The sequence below is a fragment of the Siphateles boraxobius genome, unplaced genomic scaffold, assembly GCF_051911475.1.
Source record: "Siphateles boraxobius isolate OS27281-9 unplaced genomic scaffold, OSU_SipBor_1 26, whole genome shotgun sequence".
Lineage (NCBI taxonomy): Eukaryota > Metazoa > Chordata > Actinopteri > Cypriniformes > Leuciscidae > Siphateles > Siphateles boraxobius.
The window spans coordinates 7,525,464-7,548,472 of NW_027508876.1; the positions used below are offsets into that span (position 1 = coordinate 7,525,464).

Here is a 23,009-nt window from a genome sequence, read left to right on the forward strand (position 1 = left end):
CAACTATAAAATAACCAGTGAATGTCAATTTAGAGTATAATTGCTGAAGGTTTAAGGTCACCCACTTTACCCAAAACTTTGGGTTCACTTTATCTAACACATTCAGCCAAAGTGGGTCAGCAATATTTAAGCAACAAACCAGGAAGAGTCCCACATTGGTTTACATTTAGTAAGAAACCTTATAACTTAGAAAATAAAATCTTGTGTCAGAGGGTTTTCTACCTTTAACCATTAGAGTTGCCCACCAGTGTCATATTGCATCAACCAAAGCCATTTTATCATTTAGAGAAATCGTGTCAATTTAAAGACCATTGTCATGCTCTAAAAGTGAAAACCCATTGAGCACAGTACTTAAACTGCCCACTTTACCAGATAGTCCACTTTACCTGCATTCACTCTAAATATATTTTTAAGAGTAGAGCTATTTCCTACTGGAAGCTATGGCCAAAAAGTCTCTGAAAAGACCAAAACAAAAACATGAATTGTTGGATGCCAGGACCTTTTAAAACCATTGAAAGTTTGTTATGGCAATAACTCTAGGGATATACTTTCAGGGTATTAAGGATCACTTTAATGTAGAACACAGACAAAGATTACACAAGGAAAATCATGATTATCCTATTTGAATCTGCTTTTCCACCAGATCCAACTCAGTGCCGTCCTCCACAGCTTTTCTTGGGGGGCAGTTCAGTCTTCTGCCACAGACTTGGACTAGTAATACCAATCACGCCTAGGGCAATTATCTGTCCAGAATTCCCATTCAGTTCACTCTGCTCATCTGACCCCATTCCCAGATCATCCTCCTTCTCATGAACCACCACCGAACGTCCCAGAATGGAATGAGCCCCGAAGAGCTTGGCCTCTGGGAGACTTAGGAACTGCCTTATAACTCCTTGCTCAGAAGCAAAGTTGCCCAGGTCTCCAGGATGATGTGGGTGGTCAACACCATTGGGATTGTAATGAGGACCAACAGTGTTGCTGCCTTGACTGAGGTCTCCATACCGATGGATGTCAATGGCACGCTTTTGATGATCGATGGCAGGCAAACCACGGAGGTTGATTTTCACTTCTAAAATTCCATTGGGGAAGAGCTGCTTGAAGAGGATTTGCCCATAGATTTTCGGCTGGTAAGGTGGTAAATTGGGGCTGGGAGTTATTTCACAAGTGGCATAAATTGTGTTGTCGAACTCCACGACTTCCGGCTGTGGAGCAACGGCAATCGAACAAACTGGATTTTTAGAGAACTCTCCTCCTTGTATATGCAGCACCAGCAATATTAGAGGGATTTGTAGAATGATTTTCTCCATGTTGATCTTTAAAGCCTACAATGAAGACTGGATTCAGTGAAATCATGCCGTTTAAGAACGTAGTATTTTAGATAGAATAAAGTTGAAACCTTTGTTCAAGGGAGTTTTGAGAGCTGAAGTTGTGTTAAGTAAAATAGCACAACAAGATTAGTTTGCATGGGAAAATCATATAAAAGCAATTGTATATTTTTGAGTTGTCATGTACCCTTGTGAAAAACTGTGCTTATTTGTATAAGCAAAGTACATTGTTTTAATAATCTTTTTGTTGTGTTTTAAAGAAGTAGACTCATTTTGATGTGTTGACTAACATAGTACATTATAATTTGAGCTGCCATATGTTATTCAATATTAAATATAAAGTTACACAGAAATTATATTATAGTATATTTTAGTTGACCATAAATGCCCAGTAAATTCAGTAACCACATTTCAAAGACATAACAAGTAATTACATATAAAGATGTGCTTGGGTCAAACAAATGACTTTCAGCTAACTGCATTGAAACTATAATCCATTTTCATTTAATTGGATAGGCCTACACATGCAATTAAGTCTGAAAACACTACATTCTTGCACTTATGTAGATTTTAAAGTTTTATTTCTATAAAAGCATGCTAAAGTTTACTTTTTCACAAGGGCAGGTAAAATAAAAGACAAAATATTCATACTTTTGATTAAACTTACTTTTTTTTAGTTGTACTAAATTCAAGTCAATATTTGCAAGAATGGAGAGAGAGAAAAAACACACACCAAAAACAGCAAAGGTAAATTACCGTATAGCTGAAAAGTTGTCCTTAATCCGTGAGCAGACTGAATATTGCAGCCACAAAAATACTCCAACACTTAATCCGTGTGCAATCTTGAACTGGGGTTGAGAGAATGTTCCTTTGCAATCAAACTGTTGGCTGCTTTTCTAGGAACGTGGAGCTACATGTTAACCATGCTAGTCAGTTTGGTCCTAATTAGGTCCACCTGTGTTTCATTTAGCTCCCTTTGTTTGCTTGCCTGTGTATAACACTTTTACATTGCACCATGTGTGCTGCAGTGTAGATTATCTTCATTGTTTTGAGTTTATTAAAAGAAGGACTGCTATAGATTCCTCTCCTCTTCATTTGGTGACTCAACTGTGACACATTCATTCTTAGTTAGTGTACAATTCCACTTGAAGTTCATGCTTGACACCACTTCTTATAGCAGATATATTATTCATCTCACATAAGTGAATATCTGACAGTTGTTCTTTTTCAAGAAACCATTTCTACATGCTCTGTCCCAAACCGGACAAGCCTATATTTCACATGTAATTGGACTGTTAGGCTGAAGGCAGAAGTGAAGTTAGACTGAAGGCAGAAGTAAAAATGTCTGGAGGACTGGTTCTTCTATGGCATTAATGTTAAAATCCCAGTTTATTAGCTAAACAAGTGAGAATGAGTAAACAAGCTTCAGCAACTTTCAAAAGATTGATTGATTTATTTACTTTTTTCTTTGGTTAACCATATTTTAGGGACAGATTTGTCCCCAGAAATAAGCTAAACCTGAAAAAAATCGGAAAGGTGTGAAAGGTCAAATAAACTCTAAAAAGATAAAATCCACCGTATGCTAGTGATTGCGAAGTGTGGCAGTGTTCTATGCTTCTTAAACCAACTGCTCAAAGGTTTCTACTATAAATTTGACTGTTTATTTTAGACTTTGCTAATTTATGAGATCTTGAGTAATTTCTTTTTGAGAAATATTTATTTTTTCATGCTTTTTGTACAATCTTAAGAGAAGAGCTGACGTTTAATTTTAATTCATTGATTCATTTATCAGCCTATTATCTGCTAAGTTATTCCCATAGCTATGCACATAAGTATATATTCACACTTTTTACAACTTTTTACAACTTTACACTTTTTACAACTGTGCCGTCTGTTCCGGAGCCGGTGCCGTCTGTTCCGCCTTTGCCGCCCTCTAAACCGTCTCCGCTTCGCCCTGGCCGCCCTCTAAACCGTCACCCCCTGTCTCTTTTCCCTTGCATGGACCTGGCCCCCCATCCCTCCCCCTGATCCTCCACCGTTCCACCTCCCTCCTGGGGTGTATTCCAGAAAGCAAGGTTAACTTACCGTCAGATAAACCTTGAACTCTTGGTTGGTTAACCCCAAACTTGCTTACTCTGGGTATGTCGGTTCCAAAACACCTATGTTGAGTTAGTTTAATCAACCTCCTATTGGTAACCCAGAGTTAATGCGCGCGCGCGGCGAGTACATAAAGACATTTTCAATGGATCGCCGATTTCAGGAGTCACCATGGAAACCAAGGGAGAAAAAAAGCGAGCTACATAGGATACTTCGGTGAAACTGAGTTGGAGGTTTTAATGCTTGCTTATGAAGACTATAAGGCCATTATAACAAAAAAAAAAAAAAAAAGCAATACTGCTGCATCAGCAAAAGAAAGTTGGCTTGGCAAATAATAATGGACAGAGTAAATGCGTGAGTTTAGAAAATTATAAATGGGGTATTTTCCCCTTGTGAGTCACAAAAATATGGGAAAATACCCCATTTGTAATTTGTGACGCAAAAATTCTTTGGGGGCATGTAGTAAAAATAGACAAGTATTTACTTGTTGGCCTCCATACATTTCTTAATATTACAGTAGTAATGCGCATAATTGGCTAGTATATTGTTTTATCAGGTGTAATCCTTCTGGAGCCAGAAGAAGTGTAAGCCAAGTCAAAATGAAACACAAAAACATTCTCCAGCAAGGTAATATTTTATAAACTTACTAAACTTGTTACTGACGCCATGTAATTTAGTATTAAATGTAATTTAGTTTTCTATGTAGCCAATAGAAAGAAGGCTGAGGCCAGTAAAACAGGTGGGGGTCCACTCCACCGTCCCTCACCCCAGCTGAGGAGCTGGCACTGTCTCTTAATAAAGGGCGACCTGTGGTCGATGGGATTCCAGGGGGCAGTTCGTCAGACTCAGCTACCAAGACAAGTAGCTTAGTAAAATGTAGGTGTACCATATTAATACTTATGTTTATTGATAATACTTATGTTTACCTACTGTTTTTGTCAGTGTTTTAATAAAGAAAATCATCAACACTGTCACCATTTTAAAAAGGCATTTTGAATTCATTTTACAGTCATTGATTCACTTGTGCAGTATGCATGCTGCTTTGACTGCATATGCTGTATACTGTAATCATATTACTAGTACTTAGATGTTCCTAATGTCCTTCTTTATTAGTTGTATTTGTTTAAGAATATACATTGAGTATTGAATATGCATGATTATCTTATTGGTTTAATTATCTTGCAGTTGCTGATGGCCACATTGTATTGTTGGATCCTCCTGCAACACCACACTCTGTCACAGTTGTAAGTGATTATTGTCTCAAGGTTTCTGTTTGCTAGACCAAGCATCCTTCCTTATTTTCACTGTAGGATGGTGATGAAGAGACCACTTCTGCTGTGACAGAAACAGAAAATGTGGGGAGGCCCATAGAGGTATGATGCATAGAATGCATTCCCCCTTTTTTACATAAGAGAATAAATAAATTTTCATTTTACAGAATATGGCAGGAGATTTTAATACAGATGAGGGTCCATCTACCTCCACACAGAATCTTAGCAGTGTAAGAAATGTTCTGCAGTTCTCCTTCCTCATTTAAATAGTTGGTCTGTGTTTGTATTAAAGTCTTTTCAGTATTTCTAGTTGCCTGCCATAAAACTGTATAAGGTCCACCTTCAAAAGCAAATCAGAAAAAGTGACATGGAGATGGAGCTTATACAGCTTCAAATGGCGGAGAAAAGGCTTAACCTAAAAAAGGCCAGACTTGAAATTGTATTGCTGGAGCACCAGCTTAAGGTGGGAAACATATGTGAACATTAATCTGTCATTTATTGTTGAATGAAATCTAAAGCAATAAATACAAATGTCTTTTGTTACAGGAAATAAAGAAACAATGAACAACACTTGACTGTTAACTGGTTTTAATTAAAGTGATTTTGGCAGATCATGTCTCATACCACCCTGCCATCTCTTTGGTCTACCGGGTCCACTGGGTTCCTCTTGGCCAAATATTACCTAATTAGTGGGGACCAGTAATGAGGGTGATTTAATGGTTCAAACACCCAAACATTTAGCACCCAAAAAATCTATTGTCACCTGCACATTGATGCTATGGATTGACTTCCTCTTAACATAGTATCCTTCATTGACTGAAGGAGCTTTAATGGGAATGTGGGTTCCATCAATGCACCCAATCACATTTGGTAACCCTGAAATTGAAAGTTATATAATTAGAAACATTTAAAATTATTGTGACTGTATAAAGTAGGGTTAGATTAAGTAGTGCTAGGTAACTAAAATGGTCAGGGCACGCCATGTTCTGTCACCTCTCTGAAACAAACTAACTCTGGAACATAACCTGCTCCGTAGCAGGTTAAGTTCAGAGAGTGAGTTGCTATGAAAGTTACCTCTGTTTTTGGAACCGAAAGTTGAGGTTATCCACTTACTTACTCTTAAACATACCCGGGTATGTCACATAACCTGCTTTCTGGAATAGACCCCTGGGATGTATTCCAGAAAGCTGGGTTAATTTACCATCAGATTAACCCTGAACTCTGGGTTGATTAACCCATAACCTGCTTACTCGGGGTATGTCGGTTCCAAAACACCTGTGTCGAGTTAGTTTAATCAACCTACTGCTAATAACCTCGAGTTAATGCGCGCGCACGGCGAACATATAAAGGCATTTTCAATGGAACGCCGAATTCAGGAGTCACCATGGAAACTAAGGGTGAAAAGTTGCGTGCCGCCTACTTCTCCAAAGCAGAGTTAGAAGTTTTAATGTTGGCTTATGAGGAGTTCAAGCCCATTATAATGAAAAAAAGCAATACAGCTGCATATGCGAGGGAAAGACAATTGGCTTGGCAAAAAAATAACTGACAGAGTAAATGCGTAAGTTTCTTTTTTTTTATTACATTTTAAATATGCTTGCCTTTCTTTTGTTAATTTGCAAAGTTGAACAATTGTCTTTTTGAGCATGTGGCATGACTCGACAAGCATTTACTTTTCTCTACATCAGTTTCTTAAGAATACAGTGCAATGTATATTGACAAGAAATATTTAGGCCTCTTGTTTTATAAGGTGTAATCCTTCTGGAGCCAAAAGAACTCTTTCCCAAGTCAAAATGAAACACAAAAACATTCTCCAAAAAGGTAATATTTTATTTTAACTGTTGTAAGATCAATGTCTTAAGTTACTTTTACAGTATTCTTCCTATATAGCTAATAGAAAGAAGGCTGAGGCCCGTCTAACTGGCGGGGGTCCACCTCCACCTCCTCTCACCCCATCTGAGGAGTTGGCTCTTTCCCTTAATAAAGGTCGCCCTGTGGTCGATGGTATTCCAGAGGGCACTTCGTCAGACTTAGCTACCTCCCACAACAACTCAAGTGACTTGGTACAATGTAGGTATACCATATTAGTACTTATGATTATTTAGTCATACGTTTGGACAAAACGATCATTAACTCTTGTGATTAGGAAGAAGGCTAAATGCTTCCCAAATGCAGTCATTGTTTCACTTGTGCATTATGCATACATATTCCAGTTTACAGCATATGCTGTATACAGTAATCTGTTTTTTTTATTCTTGCATGTTCTTAATGCCTTTATTCAGTGTCTGTCATACTTTGGTAATTTATACATTGAGTATCTTTATTTTTTCTTGCAGTTGCTGACGGACGCATTGTATTATTGGATCCTCCTGAAACCACACAGTCTGTCACAATTGTTAGTGATGCATTTTAAGAACCAGTTGCTTTTAGATCTTTCACTTTGTCTGCCAGACAAAGTAACCTTGCATTTTTCCACTCTAGGATGATGATGATGAAGAGACCACATCTGCTGTGACAGAATTAGAAAGTGCTGGGAGACCCACAGAGGTATGATGCATATACTGGACAATGCATAGCTATTTAGATGGAGTGAAAAATGGGTAATTTGTCCTGTGACAGAATCTAGCTGGGGATGTACATGCAGATGATGGTCCATCTACCTCTACACATAATCTTAGCAGTGTAAGAACTTGTCCCTGGTTGTCCTTATTTACATAATGTTACTATGTGGCAGATTTTCTTCTTTAACCATCTTATTTACTTTGCCTTCCTAGTTGTCTGCAAAGGAGCTGTATAAGGTCCATCTATTAAGGCAAATAAAAAAAAAAAACTGACATGGACCTTATACAGCTTCAGATAGAGGAGAAAAGGCTGGCCATTAAAAAGGACAAACTTGAAATAGAACTACTGGAGCATCGCCTTAAGGTGAGAATCATTTGTGAACATGAATCTGTTATTTCTTTTTGTGTGTGTATAAATACAAATCTGTCATGTCTCTTTTATTTCAGGATATAAAGAAATAGAACACATTAAATAAAGTGATTTTGACAAATCATGTCTCTAAGCCTTCTGCCATCTCTGTGGTCTGCCAGATTCATTGGGTGTTGTTCTAGGTCATCTTCATCAGGACAGGGGGGATGCCTCTCTCCTCTTATTGTGGCAATGTTGTGAAGTACCACACAAGCAACTGTGATGTCACATGCCCTATTTGGAGTGACCCTGAGCCCACGCAGACACTGAAACAATGCCTATGGTCATCTCCACCTTGGCCCGTGTTCTGCTGTGAGACCGGTTGAAGCGTGTCTGTGGTCCGGGCTCAGGATCCGGGTAGGGTGTCGTCATATAGGGGATGCAAGGGTATCCTCTGTCCCCCAGCAAGTAACCATAGAACTGTCCTGTAATGTTAGAGGTGTTTTGTAAATGTAATAAAGACTACAAGCATTTGTCTAACAAAACGTACCCTGTTGAAATTTGTTGCACAGAGATGACTCTCTAAATATTCGGGCGTCATGTACAGACCCAGGCCATTTTGCCTCAACATTAGTGATGAGGTGGGTTGCATCACATATTACCTGTGGAGAACAATAAGTTTATTAGGCCTATTTGTAACACCAATATTAAGGAGCCAAAATATAGCTACCTGTACGTTGATGCTATGCACAGACTTCCTATTAACATAGTCTCCCTCATTGATAGATGGAGCTTTAATAGGAATGTGGGTGCCATCAATGCACCCAATCACGTTTGGGAACCCTGAAATTAAGATTAATTACAAATTTAAGAAGTCAGTGTAGCCTTTATGTGTGTGCAGTCAAAATAAACCTATTAAGAAATGTAATTTAATTGAAGTAGATGACAGAATTTCTGAGAGCAAACCTGCAACCCTGTAGAATTCTTCTTTAATAAAGCGCACAGGTTTATGGCCAGGGAACTGTACAAAAGTGTGTAGAAACCGTTTCAGTGCCATGCATACTGTATGAACGGCTCTACACACGGTTGCCTTTCCCACATGCTCTGCATCGCCCACATTGTAGAGAAAACTCCCCGTAGTGAAAAATCGCAGAGCAATACAAAGAATTTGTTCGGCTCTAAGCGCTGACCCGCGGTTTGTCACGTTTGAGATGTGTGGTTTTAGTAGGTTTGTTAAATAAATTAACGACTCCCTAGAAAAACGATAGCGCTCCTGCAAATATTCGTTAGGATAAGAAAATACATCGATACGTGGTCTTATCACCCTCTCACGGCGGAAAAACCCTCGTATAATCTGTGCCTCTACGTCCACAGGATCCTCATCAAAAGGGCACGCCATGCTCGGAAACCTCTCTGAAACAAACTAACCCTGCAACATAACCTGCCCCGGAGCAGGTTATCCTCAGAGAGTCAGTTGCTATGGTTACTTACATAACCCCAAAGTTACCTCCGTTTTTGGAACCGAAAGCAGAGGTTATCCGCTTACTTACTCCTAAACTTACCCGGGTAAGTCACATAACCTGCTTTCTGGAATAAGCCCCTGGACTCTTGTTTTGTTTGTTTTTTGTCGTTCTTGGAGCGTTTGGTAGCCGCTCCGTAGAGGGGGGGTTATGTCACAGTGTTAAGTTTGTGTTCCCTGGTGTCCAATAGAGGTCCTCCTTCTCCATGGTGTCATTCACTTTGGAACTTCATTTCCCAGCATTCTGTCTGTCACTCATCAGTTCATTGCACTCAGCTGTTTCCCATCACCTTGTTTGTTCTGTGTGTATATATACCCTTGTCTGTTTTAGTGTTTGTCACAGAGTTGTTGTTCTATGTCCTCACACTTCTGTGCCCTGCCTTTTCCTGAGTCTTGTTGGTGTTTTATGTTTTGGATGGCCTTTTTTGATTTTGAACCCTGCTTGGACTGGATTGTAGTGATGGGCAGATCGAGACTTCGTGAAGCAATGAAACAGTCGAAGCAAATGTGCCATTTTGTTTCGAGGCTTCGAATCAATCCGAAACCCAACTCCACGGTGACACCTAGTGGTCACTTGCAGGTGTTGATCTGAAACAACCTTTACAAAGAGCTAATAAAAAAATGTGTTTTTTTTATTTTTTATTATTGTATTTTTGTAATATATGAAGCTTGTAACCTGTAGTCTCTTCACATTGCATAATGTGATTTTGGTCATGAAAAATGAATATTAATAAAAATAAATCAAGCCACAATGTCTCCCTTTCTTATAGATTTTTATTCAAAAATATTAATTTCTCTGCTGTTGAAGGACTCAGCCTACTTCTTTTTTTACAGATAATTTCTCCAGCCTTTGAAAAAATTATCTCACAAGGGACACTTGTTGCTGGCATACAAAGATATTTTTTAGCTAGGACATACAAATGAGGAAAGATTACTGCTCTCTCTTTCCAGTAAGTTAGAGGATCATGAGTTCTGGGCAAAAACGCATCGCTGAGGTATTTTTTCACTTCCACTGTGGCATCAGCTGTAGGATTGTGTATCATCTGGGTCTCACGGATACGATTGTCAAAATGTTCCCATAAACTGTCTTGTGTTTCAACTGGTGTTGATGATGATGGGCCTGATGTTGACATTTGTGGTTCTGAATTAAAAGAAAACGGCAATTAGTAACAAATCATAAACTGACAACACATATGAAGTATAAATTTCATGAATCACATTACATAAGATAACATAGACTGAAACTCACCAGGAGTTGTGTTTGAACGCATCAGTGAAGCACACTCCAGTGTGATGTGCTTTTCAGCATCCAGGGCTTTGGCAGGATTTCCAAAAGCCACATTTTTAAACCTTGGGTCCAGCAGTGTAGCCAGTGCCAAGGCTCTAAAAGTCTCGTACCCTCCACATCTGGAGTGCAGACCTTCTTGTAGATGTGAGCCTATGAGCCAACACAAGAGAAAACCATATTAATTAAAATAATGACAACAATATGAGAGTTATGGCCAATTTACACGTATGGTCATAGTGTCCTACCTAATTGTACAGTTGATTCCTGCGTTGCATTTCCTTTTTTCTGTGCAAGCTTGTGCTGCAACATCCTGTACAATGGTATGAGCTTTGAAGCAGACACTCTCTGTTCCTCTGACATCTCTGTTGTTGCTAGTTTGAATGGTTGAAGAAGTGTCAATGACTGTTGAATAATGTCATACTCAAGACTTGTCAGGGGAGCAGTATCACTGTTTAAATTGGCAAGTGCAGCACCCACTGGCTCACGTTGCTCATACAAGCGTTGTAGCATGTCGAATGTGCTGTTCCATCTCGTTTCAACCTCCTGTATCATTTTCAGACTTGGTCTGCCCATCAAGCTCTGCATCTCCACAAGCTTGTCCTTTGCTTTGCAGCTGGATCTGAACAACCCCACTATCTTTCTGGCTTTCTGGCGAATTTCATTGATGACTGGGGTTTGATCCAGGGCCTTTTTCACTATCAAATTCAAATTATGAGCAAAACATGGGACATGGCGAAGGTTGAGTAGCTGGGCACTTAGGATCATGTTGGATGCATTGTCAGTCACCATGCAGTGAACTTTGGAGGTTATTCCCCACTCAGCCATTAGCAAGGCTTTAGCCTCCATGAGATGCTGGGCTGTGTGGGTTTGGTCAAACCTCCTTACACCCAGTAAAACAGTTGCCATTGTTGCCTCTGGTGTTATGTAATGGCATGTTACACCAAGATATCCATCCATATTAATGGAAGACCACATGTCAGCCGTAAGGCTAACAAATTCCGCCTTTTGTAGGTCCTCCATTGTCTTCTCCTTGGTTGTGTTGTAACTTTCGCTGACCATTGTTTTAAGCACCTTCCGGGATGGGAGGACATAGCTTGGATCAAGCTTGTTCACAAAGGCCCTGAAACCCTCATCCTCCACGATGGTGAAGGGCTGCAGATCCTTCACCACCATGTTCAGAAGAGCCTCATCCAATTCCCTCTGTCTGCCTTTTAAAAGAGAAGATAAAACATACTTTCAGACAAATATATTGGAAAAATAGTAGCCTACCGTGAAAGTAGTCTACTGGTTCATTTGGAAACCTTCCTAAACAAAGTTATGTTATGAATATTTATGCTCAGTGTGCAGAGAAAGATAAAGTGCATTATAGAAATACAACAATTACAAAAAAACAAAATGATGTCTTGGCTGTAGATTGGGTACTCATATGTAGACATATAAAATGTATATTCACAAAGTATAATATTATATTGACAACATTTGTTTTTAAAGTGATTGGCAGTTGTGATTGGGATGTTAGGCATGTCTTAGTCCATGGCCTTTCTAAACAATGGCCCAACACTTAGTTATTATATTTCACTTATAATTAGCCTATATTTCAAACAATGCATACCTTGCTTAGATGGCCCAGCAGTGTCAGTAGCAGGCCTTGGTACAGGGGGAACACTACCATCCTCTGCACCCTGCAGAATGGCAGGATGAATGCTCCTCAAATGGCACATCATGGATGATGTATTGTTGCAGTAGGCTAGCTGCCGATCACAATACACACATCTCACTTTATTCGGGGTTTCCAAATGGAAATGCTCCCACACCACAGATGTCTCTTCTTTGGAGCCTCCATTTCTATCTATCTATCTATCTATCTATCTATCTATCTATCTATCTATCTATCTATCTATCTATCTATCTATCTATCTATCTATCTATTTTATATGTAGCCTATCTATCTAATAATCTATATGTATCTGTAATATATGTATCTATCTATTAATCTATATATATATATATATATATATATATATATATATATATATATATTTCTATCAATGCATCTATTAATCTGTCACTATATGTACTCTGTGTGTCTCTAAGTCAATGTGTAAATGTAAATTAAATCCTAAATATAACTAAACAAATCGCACTATAAATGTCACTATATCACCAAAAATCCGCTATCTCAAAACCAAACTCCACTCACAAAAACCCACGATATGAAAATGCGTTGACAAAACTTTTATACTGTGTGATTGTGTGATTTGTTCCCGAACCGACCAATCAATGAAACCCTGATTCGGAGGAGCACTCCACCTGATGAAACACTTAGACGCTTCATTTAGCCGTTGTCACGTGACGTGGGTGTTTTGAATCACGCTTCGGATCAGTGTTTCGAATCATCTTTGCTTCGGGATCTCGCAAAGCTTCGGAACGTCTGTTTCGCGCCAGCCATCCTTACTGGATTGTGAGTATGGATTACCCTATTAAACATACTGCTAATGGATCTGTCTTTCCCTGTGTGTGTTTGTGACAAGTGAACTGGCAGTGAAATCTGTCTTCATTATGTAACATATATTCACAAAGGCATCCGAGATCACAATATGCATAGATACACATATACAATATAATATTTAAAAAAAAGAATGACCAAACCATCAGTTATCAAATTAAAAAAAATTTTTTTTGAGTAAAGACCTTTGAATCTGTTTTATTCATTTTCATTCAACGGGTAAAAAATACAGACGGCCCGGCAGCAACAGTTCAAAAGCAGAGGCGAGAAGACGCTCTTATCATTCTTAAAGTCCCTGTAAAAACAAAATGAAGTATGTGTTCTGAGTTTGTCATATCACAGAAAAATGTATTAGCCACCCAGCCAAATTTGAATGATAAAAAAAGCTATCAAAATCTTGAAAAAATTCGCAGTACTACTGCTCTCATATGCTGGGGGCGTGTCCGCTGGCTGCGCTGTAACCACGCCCACGCACGGGACAGCTGCCGTTGCCAAACTCAAGATAGTCAGCGTTTGAAATATTGCTCAATTTTGATGCAACCAAACATATGTCATTCTTTCTTGAAGATCAAATTCAAAACTTTTAAGTTGACTTGCTGCATCTGGTCCTTTTGAATCTGGTCCTTTTGAAACAAAAAGCATATACAAACATTTCTTTTAAGGTCTTTTTTCATAATATAACTTCAAAAATGCAAAAAAATGAAACATGCCAAGATGGGACCTGCAACTCTGTATGATGTCTACCTATCTAACAGAGGACCTGTGTGTGAACAGTGAAGTGAACTGGCAGTGCAGTCTGTCTTCATTTTGTAACTTTTCTATATATATAAAAATATATATATGATTTCCATTACACGAGAGTAGATGTTAAAACTTCATGCTGATTTGTACTCGGCTTTTGCCAAGATAAGCACCAACTAAGACATAGCTTTACAGTAATCTATGCTTCTCCGTCCATTTACGCTTCTTTCCATATGGTGATGTAAATCTCCTTCTGTCTAGTGTTAACACGCGTCAGCACACACAACGGCTTCAACCACAGGGCAGTCCCCCCATGACAACCGTCTGGATTGAGCTGAGTAGGGGACATCTCTAGGGTCTTCAAGTGGGCACCTTCCGTCCTCAGTGTTTCGTCGACTAGCCCACGACACCTCAAGAGGGCTCGACAGTGACTCTGGCGTCCCAGAGTCACCCCCCTCCGTCCCCCACTCAACTCAGCCCACCTTACTGACCTCTACATCCCTCCTGCTGCTGAGACCTAACCACAATCTCTCCGCAACCCAACCATACGCGCCAACCCGTTTGACTAAGGCTGTCGAGCCCCACTGGTGCGTTAATATGCAGTTTCAGTGGCAACGGTTCCATATGGCATAGCACCTACCGCAAAACACAATATCTGCCCAAGCACCCGTCATTCACGCAATATACACAGGAACGTAATGACTGTAAATGCTATACAACCTATACAAATGAACCAACAGACTCTTCAAGTTTTCAAGAATTCTACGAAACCGTAGCATGGCGGTCTGTACACAGCCAGCTAGAATCTTTCTGTCTCAACCACAGCCAGTTGCGGCTCCTTTCTGTTGCTTCAGATAAGTTCTTTACTGTGCGACGCAACTCTTGGCCACTGAATCCGACGTCTCTGAGGAACCGGGTTATAGAGTGTGCCACAAAACCTCGACATATATATATATATATGTTCACACAGTCATCAGAAATCACAATATGCATAGATAAACATATACAACATATACATATACAACCGCTCAACCTACTAGTGACCGTGTTTACTCCTTTCTTTTCAACCATTGGATATGATTTTAAAAATGGCTGTTGTATTTGTACTTCTGACAAAGCGCTGTTAAATATAGGTGAAAAACTACGGCGCAAAAAGAATAAATAAAATGCTTTCTTAAAAAGGCAAAAGAACGATGCACATTTTCTTAATATGATAATTAAAAACAAACAGACTGATAAAAATGCGGGATATTTTCTCAATATGCGACGTGGGGGACAAGGGGTGAAAATGCTGTGCGGTACAACACAAAGCGTGACGGGTGGTCACCCTAGTCACACAACAGAAAGAATATGTTGAATCTCACATACATTCAGCGTTAGGAAGGTTACTTTGGAAATGTAATTGCTTACTGTTATAAGTTACCCTTTATGAATGTGGTTTGGATTATTTTATTTGGATTACTATATCAATGTGAATCAATTTCCTTTTAATTTGATTAGTAACTAATTAAATTACACATTTAACCTCAGTAATAGGCTACAACTAAATACAATTACATTCATTTTGTCATTCAATAACATAATTTTATTACAGTTAACTCACTCCTCAACCCTGCATACATTTTGTTCTAATATATATATATATATATATATATATATATATATATATATATATATATATATATATATATATATATATATATATATATATAGCCTAACCCTATGTAACAAATGTCCACCTAAAATTGTTTTTTTTCCTTCTAAAGATTTACTAAAGTAATTTTGGGAGTCATGTTTTATCATGTTCTGAGTCATGTTCTATCATGTTCCACAAAATTACAATTACAATAAATCAAACTTAATTATTTGTTCTGTGACTAGAGCTTTTAACATTCATTGCTGGGGGAAAATATTTCCTGTTAATGTAATCTGTACAAGTAGTTCAAACTAATATAATTTATAGAATATGTAATGTAATCATATGTGACATATACTGTAAAGCTTCATTGTTAAACACTTCACTTAAAATATCTATATGCATTTCTTAGAATTTGTTTTGAATTGCAATTCTGCTTCCTTTAATTCAAATTTGAATTGTAATTGTAGATCCTGTTTTTGACATCAATTCAAATTCAATTCAAGAATTGAATTTGAATTTAGGAGTCATTCTCAATTCAATTCTGAATTGTGCACAAGCCATATATATATATATATATATATATATGTTCACACAGGCATCAGAGATCACAATATGCATAGATAAACATATACAATATAATATTAAAAAGAGAATGACCAAACCATCAGTTATCAAAAATGTAAAAAATAATTTTTTTTAGGAAAGACTTTTGAATCTTTTTTTACATATAACGGGTAAAAAATACAGACAGCCCGGCGGCAACAGTTCAAAAGCAGAGGCAAGAAGACGCCTCTTATCATTCTTAATATTATTTGTCTTAATTAACGCTCTCTCTTCAAAGATACTTTCTATGCTTTGTTATGCAGTCCCTTTAGGGATTATGACAAAAAATAGCTCTTTAAGGTAACGATTTCTATGATTTAATGCAGAATAATTATTTTATTAATCAAAATGAACTCGGTCCCCAGTTGGATGGTAAAGAACGATACCAGTGTGGCTGCTTTGTACATTTCTTGCCATCACAAACACACTGTAAAGATTTTGGAGGTCAATCTCAAAATGTTATGTTGACTTAATGCACTGAACATTTTTAGTTGGTTCAGTTGAAATATATGAAGTAGGGATGTTCATTTAACATGTTTTTCTGACTGACAGCTGATGCTTGTTAACCAGTAATCATCAGTTAACTTACATGATTTGAATGTTAGATTATAATTAAATGGAATGAAGTGTCTGTGACACATTCAAATACCTCAAAAATGTAGATTTACATGTGCAAATAGCAGGATAAACAACAGAACATGCGGATTCACACACCGTTACATCAAGCACCCGCAGTGCTTCTGTGAACACAGTAAACCAGAAAAAAAGTGTATATATGATAAAAAGGCCTACTCAAATGAACAATTAACAAAACTAAAGTGGGATAAATAGTACACGCTTTAGGGTCTGTTTACACGACATCATTTTCAACTGAAAAACTTTTCATGCGTTTTGGCCGTTTATTTACACGAAAATGCCATTTTGGCCTTTAAAAAGCCTTTAAAAACGAGTTTAAAAGTGCAAGGTTTTGAAAACGATGCCTTTACTATCTGCATGTAAACAACATAAATGTGAATTTGTGAAAATGGTACGTCATTCCACGTCTCTATAGCACGTATTGTGTTCATCGTGCAATTTATACGTGAAAAGGAGTTTTTACATGCATATGATTCGCATGGGTAGGTTTAGAGTAGGTTTAGTAGTGGTGTGGGATACGCATGTATTATACGTTTGGTTAGGATTAGTGGTCTGGTGTGTGTGTGTATTATACGCAATAAAGTGCGTATCATATGCACGTAAAATAAGAAAATTTTCGTGTAAAAATTGTACGATAAACAATGCGTGCTATAGAGATGCATTTTCATGAGATCAGGCTGGTCAAGCACAAGCATATAACATGTTCACATGCGTACTTATGATCATATTTTCACACGTTCATGAGTATTACGTGTTTGCGGGTTTTTTTTTTTTTTTTGATAAAGTGACATCAACTACTGGCCTGGCTTGCATAATACAGCCCTTTTAGTGTTTATAGGGTTTGTTTGTGAACAAGGTTGTAGTTGTATTTAACAATATTTTACATTTTACACTGAGTTTTGACTGATATGTGTAGTGTGTTACTTTAGTTTGAAAATTAATTAAATTATCTTTTTAACTGTTAACTGGTTTCAATCTTATTTATGGGCAAGAAAGTTTTTGGTCAGGATAGGTAATTTCTCCTCTTCTGTCGCTCACCTCCACAAGGATCGATCTTGGCGCCCTCCCTTTACTCATTGTAAATGTTACGACAAAACTAAAAACCCTGATACGTCAAATAGACTCTAAAAATAAAAGATATTCAAGACTGTGGTATAAATTATTGAATGATTTGACCATAACTCATTACTATCCTTGAAATTCTAACATAGGTCACTTCATGTGTGTGTGGATTGAGCTCATCCCCCCACAGTCATTTACATCTCAATGCAGGACGGCTTGAAAGGTATTTTAGGTGAACCAGCCTGAGAGCTCACAAAAATACAGTAACCAATGTCCAAGAATCTGTGGAACTTCTCAAATAAACTAGAATAAACTAGAGAAAACGCTGGGATTTACCCATACAAATTTATTTTGTAACGTTTTCTTTTGTTAAAATGTATTTTAAAAAATGAATAAAAACAAGAATTACACTATCTACTGTTAACTGCAGTTTGTTACATTATCCATGTATACAATACTGTACAAAATTATTCCTAATTTCCCCTAGCAACATTGCTGGGATCAGTCCCGGAATAGACCCTGTGTGAAATAAAGGCAGAATGAATGCCATGTCACATGAATTAACGGTATCTTTACAGGATGTGTGTGAACACACACTGACCCCAGAAAATCCCTGGTAGTGTGGATGAACAAAAATCAAATGATCCCGGGAAAAATTATAAGTGTATTTTCCAGAATCTTTGTGTGAAAGGGGCTTATGTGACCGGGTGAATCAGCCTGAATTTCCAGCAACTTTGCTTTCAAGTAAACCTTTTAAACTTCCCGCGAACGATGCGCTCTCCGGAAGAACTGAAAGAACGCTTCAAACTCACGGACCCAGCGAGGATCATCACACACACACGCATTCTTGCTCAGCACCAAAGATCCAGGATGCAAGTATTATTTCTGTCAAGATTTAGTTTAACAAACCACTTACTGGTGTATAATTTATAAGGCGTTTTCCTTATGGGCCTACAGTATATGTCCCCACAAGGACAAGGATTTTGGATATTGCCATCTTTGTAGAGACATTTTGTCCCCATAATGTATAGTTTACCAGGACACACACACAACAAAGTGGTTATAATCTAAGAAAAATCATGTAAAAAGAATTCATTACATTTGGTATCTGTATCAGAAACTGCAAACAAAGTAGAAACTACATCAGAATCTGTATATAAAAATCTATAGATGTACCAAATGATCGACTAACCATTAAGATCAGTTGGATTAAATAATAGACAAATGTATTAAACTGAATGAAAAGAGATGCAAATGAAAAGTTTGAGAGTAATAGCATTATGAAAGGCAGCTACTGTGAATGAAACATTTATATAGATGAAACCGTTATTTTGTGTAGTGAAAAGTATACTTTCTGATTTTGATTATCTTACAAACACAATTGAAAACATGAAAGGCTTGAAAAAAAGTGCATTTTTTATGATCTGTTGTGATTTTAGCTCTAAGACTTGTGAAAATAGTACCAAAGCGAATAAACTAATAATTAAATGTTAACAGTTGATATGCATTATTTTCAAAGTTCATTTTGAGATCATGCACTCAAGACAAATTTCGTTTTAGGTAAAATGGGCCAGCTGGTCTGGTATTGTGACCCATCCCTGATTTATCCAAAATGATTTGTTAACACACATTATCAACCAAACATTCAATATTTTAAGACACCCGAAAGCATGTGGCCTAGACTATGATGAATAAAATTCATCTGTTCACTCAATGCATGTGTACAATTCAAAACAACTGATAGAACATGTTATGTTGACATTAAAATTTTATGAAATCCGGATATCAGAATATTCAGAAATCTGGATGAAAATTAACTATACAACATTAGAAAAAAAATATATGGGACTACAGCAAGTGCAACATCTTCAATAGAAGGAACATTTAAAATAGTAACATTGTAAAACTTATGTCGGTTTTCTCTAAACAATTTGAACTCAAAATTGTTTCCATATTTTAAAGAGTTATTTTGCATCTACATTTTGCACCTGTCCTCATTTCTTCACTCCACAGATTGAACTTAATTCCTAGTCTTAATTTCTGTTTTTCCTTTCTTCCATCTGACTTGAATTTCCTAACGGCAAAATCATTTCTGTTCTCTAAAAAGTATATGATACATGTCAACTATAAAATAACCAGTGAATGTCAATTTAGAGTATAATTGCTGAAGGTTTAAGGTCACCCACTTTACCCAAAACTTTGGGTTCACTTTATAACACATTCAGCCAAAGTGGGTCAGCAATATTTAAGCAACAAACCAGGAAGAGTCCCACATTGGTTTACATTTAGAAACCTTATCATTTACATTAAGAAACCTTATAACTTAGAAAATAAAATCTTGTGTCAGAGGGTTTTCTACCTTTAACCATTAGAGTTGCCCACCAGTGTCATATTGCATCAACCAAAGCCATTTTATCATTTAGAGAAATCGTGTCAATTTAAAGACCATTGTCATGCTCTAAAAGTGAAAACCCATTGAGCACAGTACTTAAACTGCCCACTTTACCTGCATTCACCCTACATATATTTTTAAGAGTGGAGCTATTTACTACTGGAAGCTATGGCCAAAAAGTCTCTGAAAAGACCAAAACAAAAACATGAATTGTTGGATGCCAGGACCGTTTAAAAGCATTGAAAGTTTGTTATGGCAATAACTCTAGGGATATACTTTCAGGGTATTAAGGATCACTTTAATGTAGAACACAGACAAAGATTACACAAGGAAAATCATGATTATCCTATTTGAATCTTTTTTTCCACCAGATCCAACTCAGTGCCGTCCTCCACAGCTTTTCTTGGGGGGCAGTTCAGTATTCTGCCACAGACTTGGACTAGTAATACCAATCACGCCTAGGGCAATTATCTGTCCAGAATTCCCATTCAGTTCACTCTGCTCATCTGACCCCATTCCCAGATCATCCTCCTTCTCATGAACCACCACTGAACGTCCCAGAATGGAATGAGCCCCGAAGAGCTTGGCCTCTGGGAGACTTAGGAACTGCCTTATAACTCCTTGCTCAGAAGCAAAGTTGCCCAGGTCTCAAGGATGATGAGGGTGGTCAACACCATTGGGATTGTAATGAGGACCAACAGTGTTGCTGCCTTGACTGAGGTCTCCATACCGATGGATGTCAATGGCACGCTTTTGATGATCGATGGCAGGCAAACCACGGAGGTTGATTTTCACTGCTAAAATTCCATCGGGGAAGAGCTGCTTGAAGAGGATTTGCCCATAGATTTTCGGCTGGTAAGGTGGTAAATTGGGGCTGGGAGTTATTTCACAAGTGGCATAAATTGTGTTGTCGAACTCCACGACTTCCGGCTGTGGAGCAACGGCAATCGAACAAACTGGATTTTTAGAGAACTCTCCTCCTTGTATATGCAGCACCAGCAATATTAGAGGGATTTGTAGAATGATTTTCTCCATGTTGATCTTTAAAGCCTACAATGAAGACTGGATTCAGTGAAATCATGCCGTTTAAGAACTTAGTATTTTAGATAGAATAAAGTTGTAACCTTTGTTCAAGGGAGTTTTGAGAGCTGAAGTTGTGTTAAGTAAAATAGCACAACAAGATTAGTTTGCATGGGAAAATCATATAAAAGCAATTGTATATTTTTGAATTGTCATGTACCCTTGTGAAAAACTGTGCTTATTTGTATAAGTACATTGTTTTAATAATCTTTTTGTTGTGTTTTAAAGAAGTAGACTCATTTTGATGTGTTGACTAACATAGTACATTATAATTTGAGCTGCCATATGTTATTCAATATTAAATATAAAGTTACACAGAAATTATATTATAGTATATTTTAGTTGACCATAAATGCCCAGTAAATTCAGTAACCATATTTCAAAGACATAACAAGTAATTACATATAAAGATGTGCTTGGGTCAAACAAATGACTTTCAGCTAACTGCATTTAAACTATAATCCATTTTCATTTAATTGGATAGGCCTACACATGCAATTAAGTCTGAAAACACTACATTCTTGCACTTATGTAGATTTTAAAGTTTTATTTCTATAAAAGCATGCTAAAGTTTACTTTTTCACAAGGGCAGGTAAAATAAAAGACAAAATATTCATACTTTTGATTAAACTTACTTTTTTTTAGTTGTACTAAATTCAAGTCAATATTTGCAAGAATGGAGAGAGAGAAAAAACACACACCAAAAACAGCAAAGGTACATTACCGTATAGCTGAAAAGTTGTCCTTAATCCGTGAGCAGACTGAATATTGCAGCCACAAAAATACTCCAACACTTAATCCGTGTGCAATCTTGAACTGGGGTTGAGAGAATGTTCCTTTGCAATCAAACTGTTGGCTGCTTTTCTAGGAACGTGGAGCTACATGTTAACCATGCTAGTCAGTTTGGTCCTAATTAGGTCCACCTGTGTTTCATTTAGCTCCCTTTGTTTGCTTGCCTGTGTATAACACTTTTACATTGCACCATGTGTGCTGTAGTGTAGATTATCTTCATTGTTTTGAGTTTATTAAAAGAAGGGCTGCTATAGATTCCTCTCCTCTTCGTTTGGTGACTCAACTGTGACTAGTGATGGCAAGATGAGGCTTCCTGAACCACTGAGACCTCGCAGCCCATTGCTTCACCCAAAGGTTCATTACTCGAAGCTTCATTCAGCATTGCTCACTAGCGACACCTAGCCACTGTGCAAATAAATAGCAGGCAAATTAATTCATTCTGAATCAATGACCCGCCCCCCTCCCGCTCTGTTTTATTTATTCATCTTCTTCTCATTGTTAATGTCTCTGTCTTTCATTTGCAATAAAAAAAGAGATCTGTGCAGACATTTGTCCATTGCCTGGGTATGAAATAAAACGTGTATCTTTCTCTGTCTGCATTTACTTGTACAGAGACAACTGTCACACACACACAGTTAATTAATTATTTATAAAAAAAAATTGGATAGTGACAGTATGAACAACAAAAGTAACTGTGTTGAGTGCAGTGCTTATGGTGGAGAGACTCGAGAGAGTGTAATAAAGTAAACTGCAGTTTGGGGTGGATGAAGGAATTAAGGATTACAATTAGATTTTTATTGAGAAAATTAATTTTTTTGAAGTGTGTTGGGGCTTAGACAATTTCTCTTCTTGGACAAAACCTCTCCAGCCTTGGAAAAATATCCTTTCACAAGGAACAGAGGATGCAGGGGAATGTCAGTGCCAGTGGGTATAAATGAAGATACTGAAGCTTCTGTTGAGCCCAGACAGGGGAGGATCTCCTCTTTCTTGCTGGCTCCATTACCATGAAAAAGGAAGATGTCATAAAAAGCAAACAAATCCAAAAGGGCAATCCAAATTAAAAAGCAGTCAAGTCCAGATCCAAACATCTACCAGCAATCCAAATAATCGTATCTAATTAATATAACAAGACTATAATATAGCTACTTTAA

The 23,009-nt window shown here is 37.6% G+C and overlaps 1 protein-coding gene and 1 pseudogene across 2 annotated transcripts; both read right to left on the reverse strand.

The window, feature by feature from the left end:
- Positions 1-548: 548 nt before the first annotated feature.
- On the reverse strand, positions 549-2,237 carry LOC143751658 (extracellular superoxide dismutase [Cu-Zn]-like). Its single transcript, XM_077244275.1, has 2 exons — positions 2,082-2,237; positions 549-1,322 (listed from the first exon to the last, which is right to left on the reverse strand). Exon 2 carries the CDS (start codon positions 1,305-1,307, stop codon positions 651-653), a length of 657 nt encoding a protein of 218 aa, XP_077100390.1. The 5' UTR covers positions 1,308-1,322; positions 2,082-2,237; the 3' UTR covers positions 549-650.
- An 18,106-nt stretch (positions 2,238-20,343) lies between these two features.
- On the reverse strand, positions 20,344-21,960 carry LOC143751660 (extracellular superoxide dismutase [Cu-Zn]-like; annotated as a pseudogene). The gene is made up of 2 exons (XR_013207284.1): positions 21,791-21,960; positions 20,344-21,036 (listed from the first exon to the last, which is right to left on the reverse strand). The product of XR_013207284.1 is annotated as an extracellular superoxide dismutase [Cu-Zn]-like (transcript).
- Positions 21,961-23,009: the final 1,049 nt, after the last annotated feature.

Excerpts from the sequence above, each read along its gene's own strand:
- LOC143751658 (XM_077244275.1), bottom strand. The coding sequence starts at position 1,307 with ATGGAGAAAATCATTCTACAAATCCCTCTAATATTGCTGGTGCTGCAT.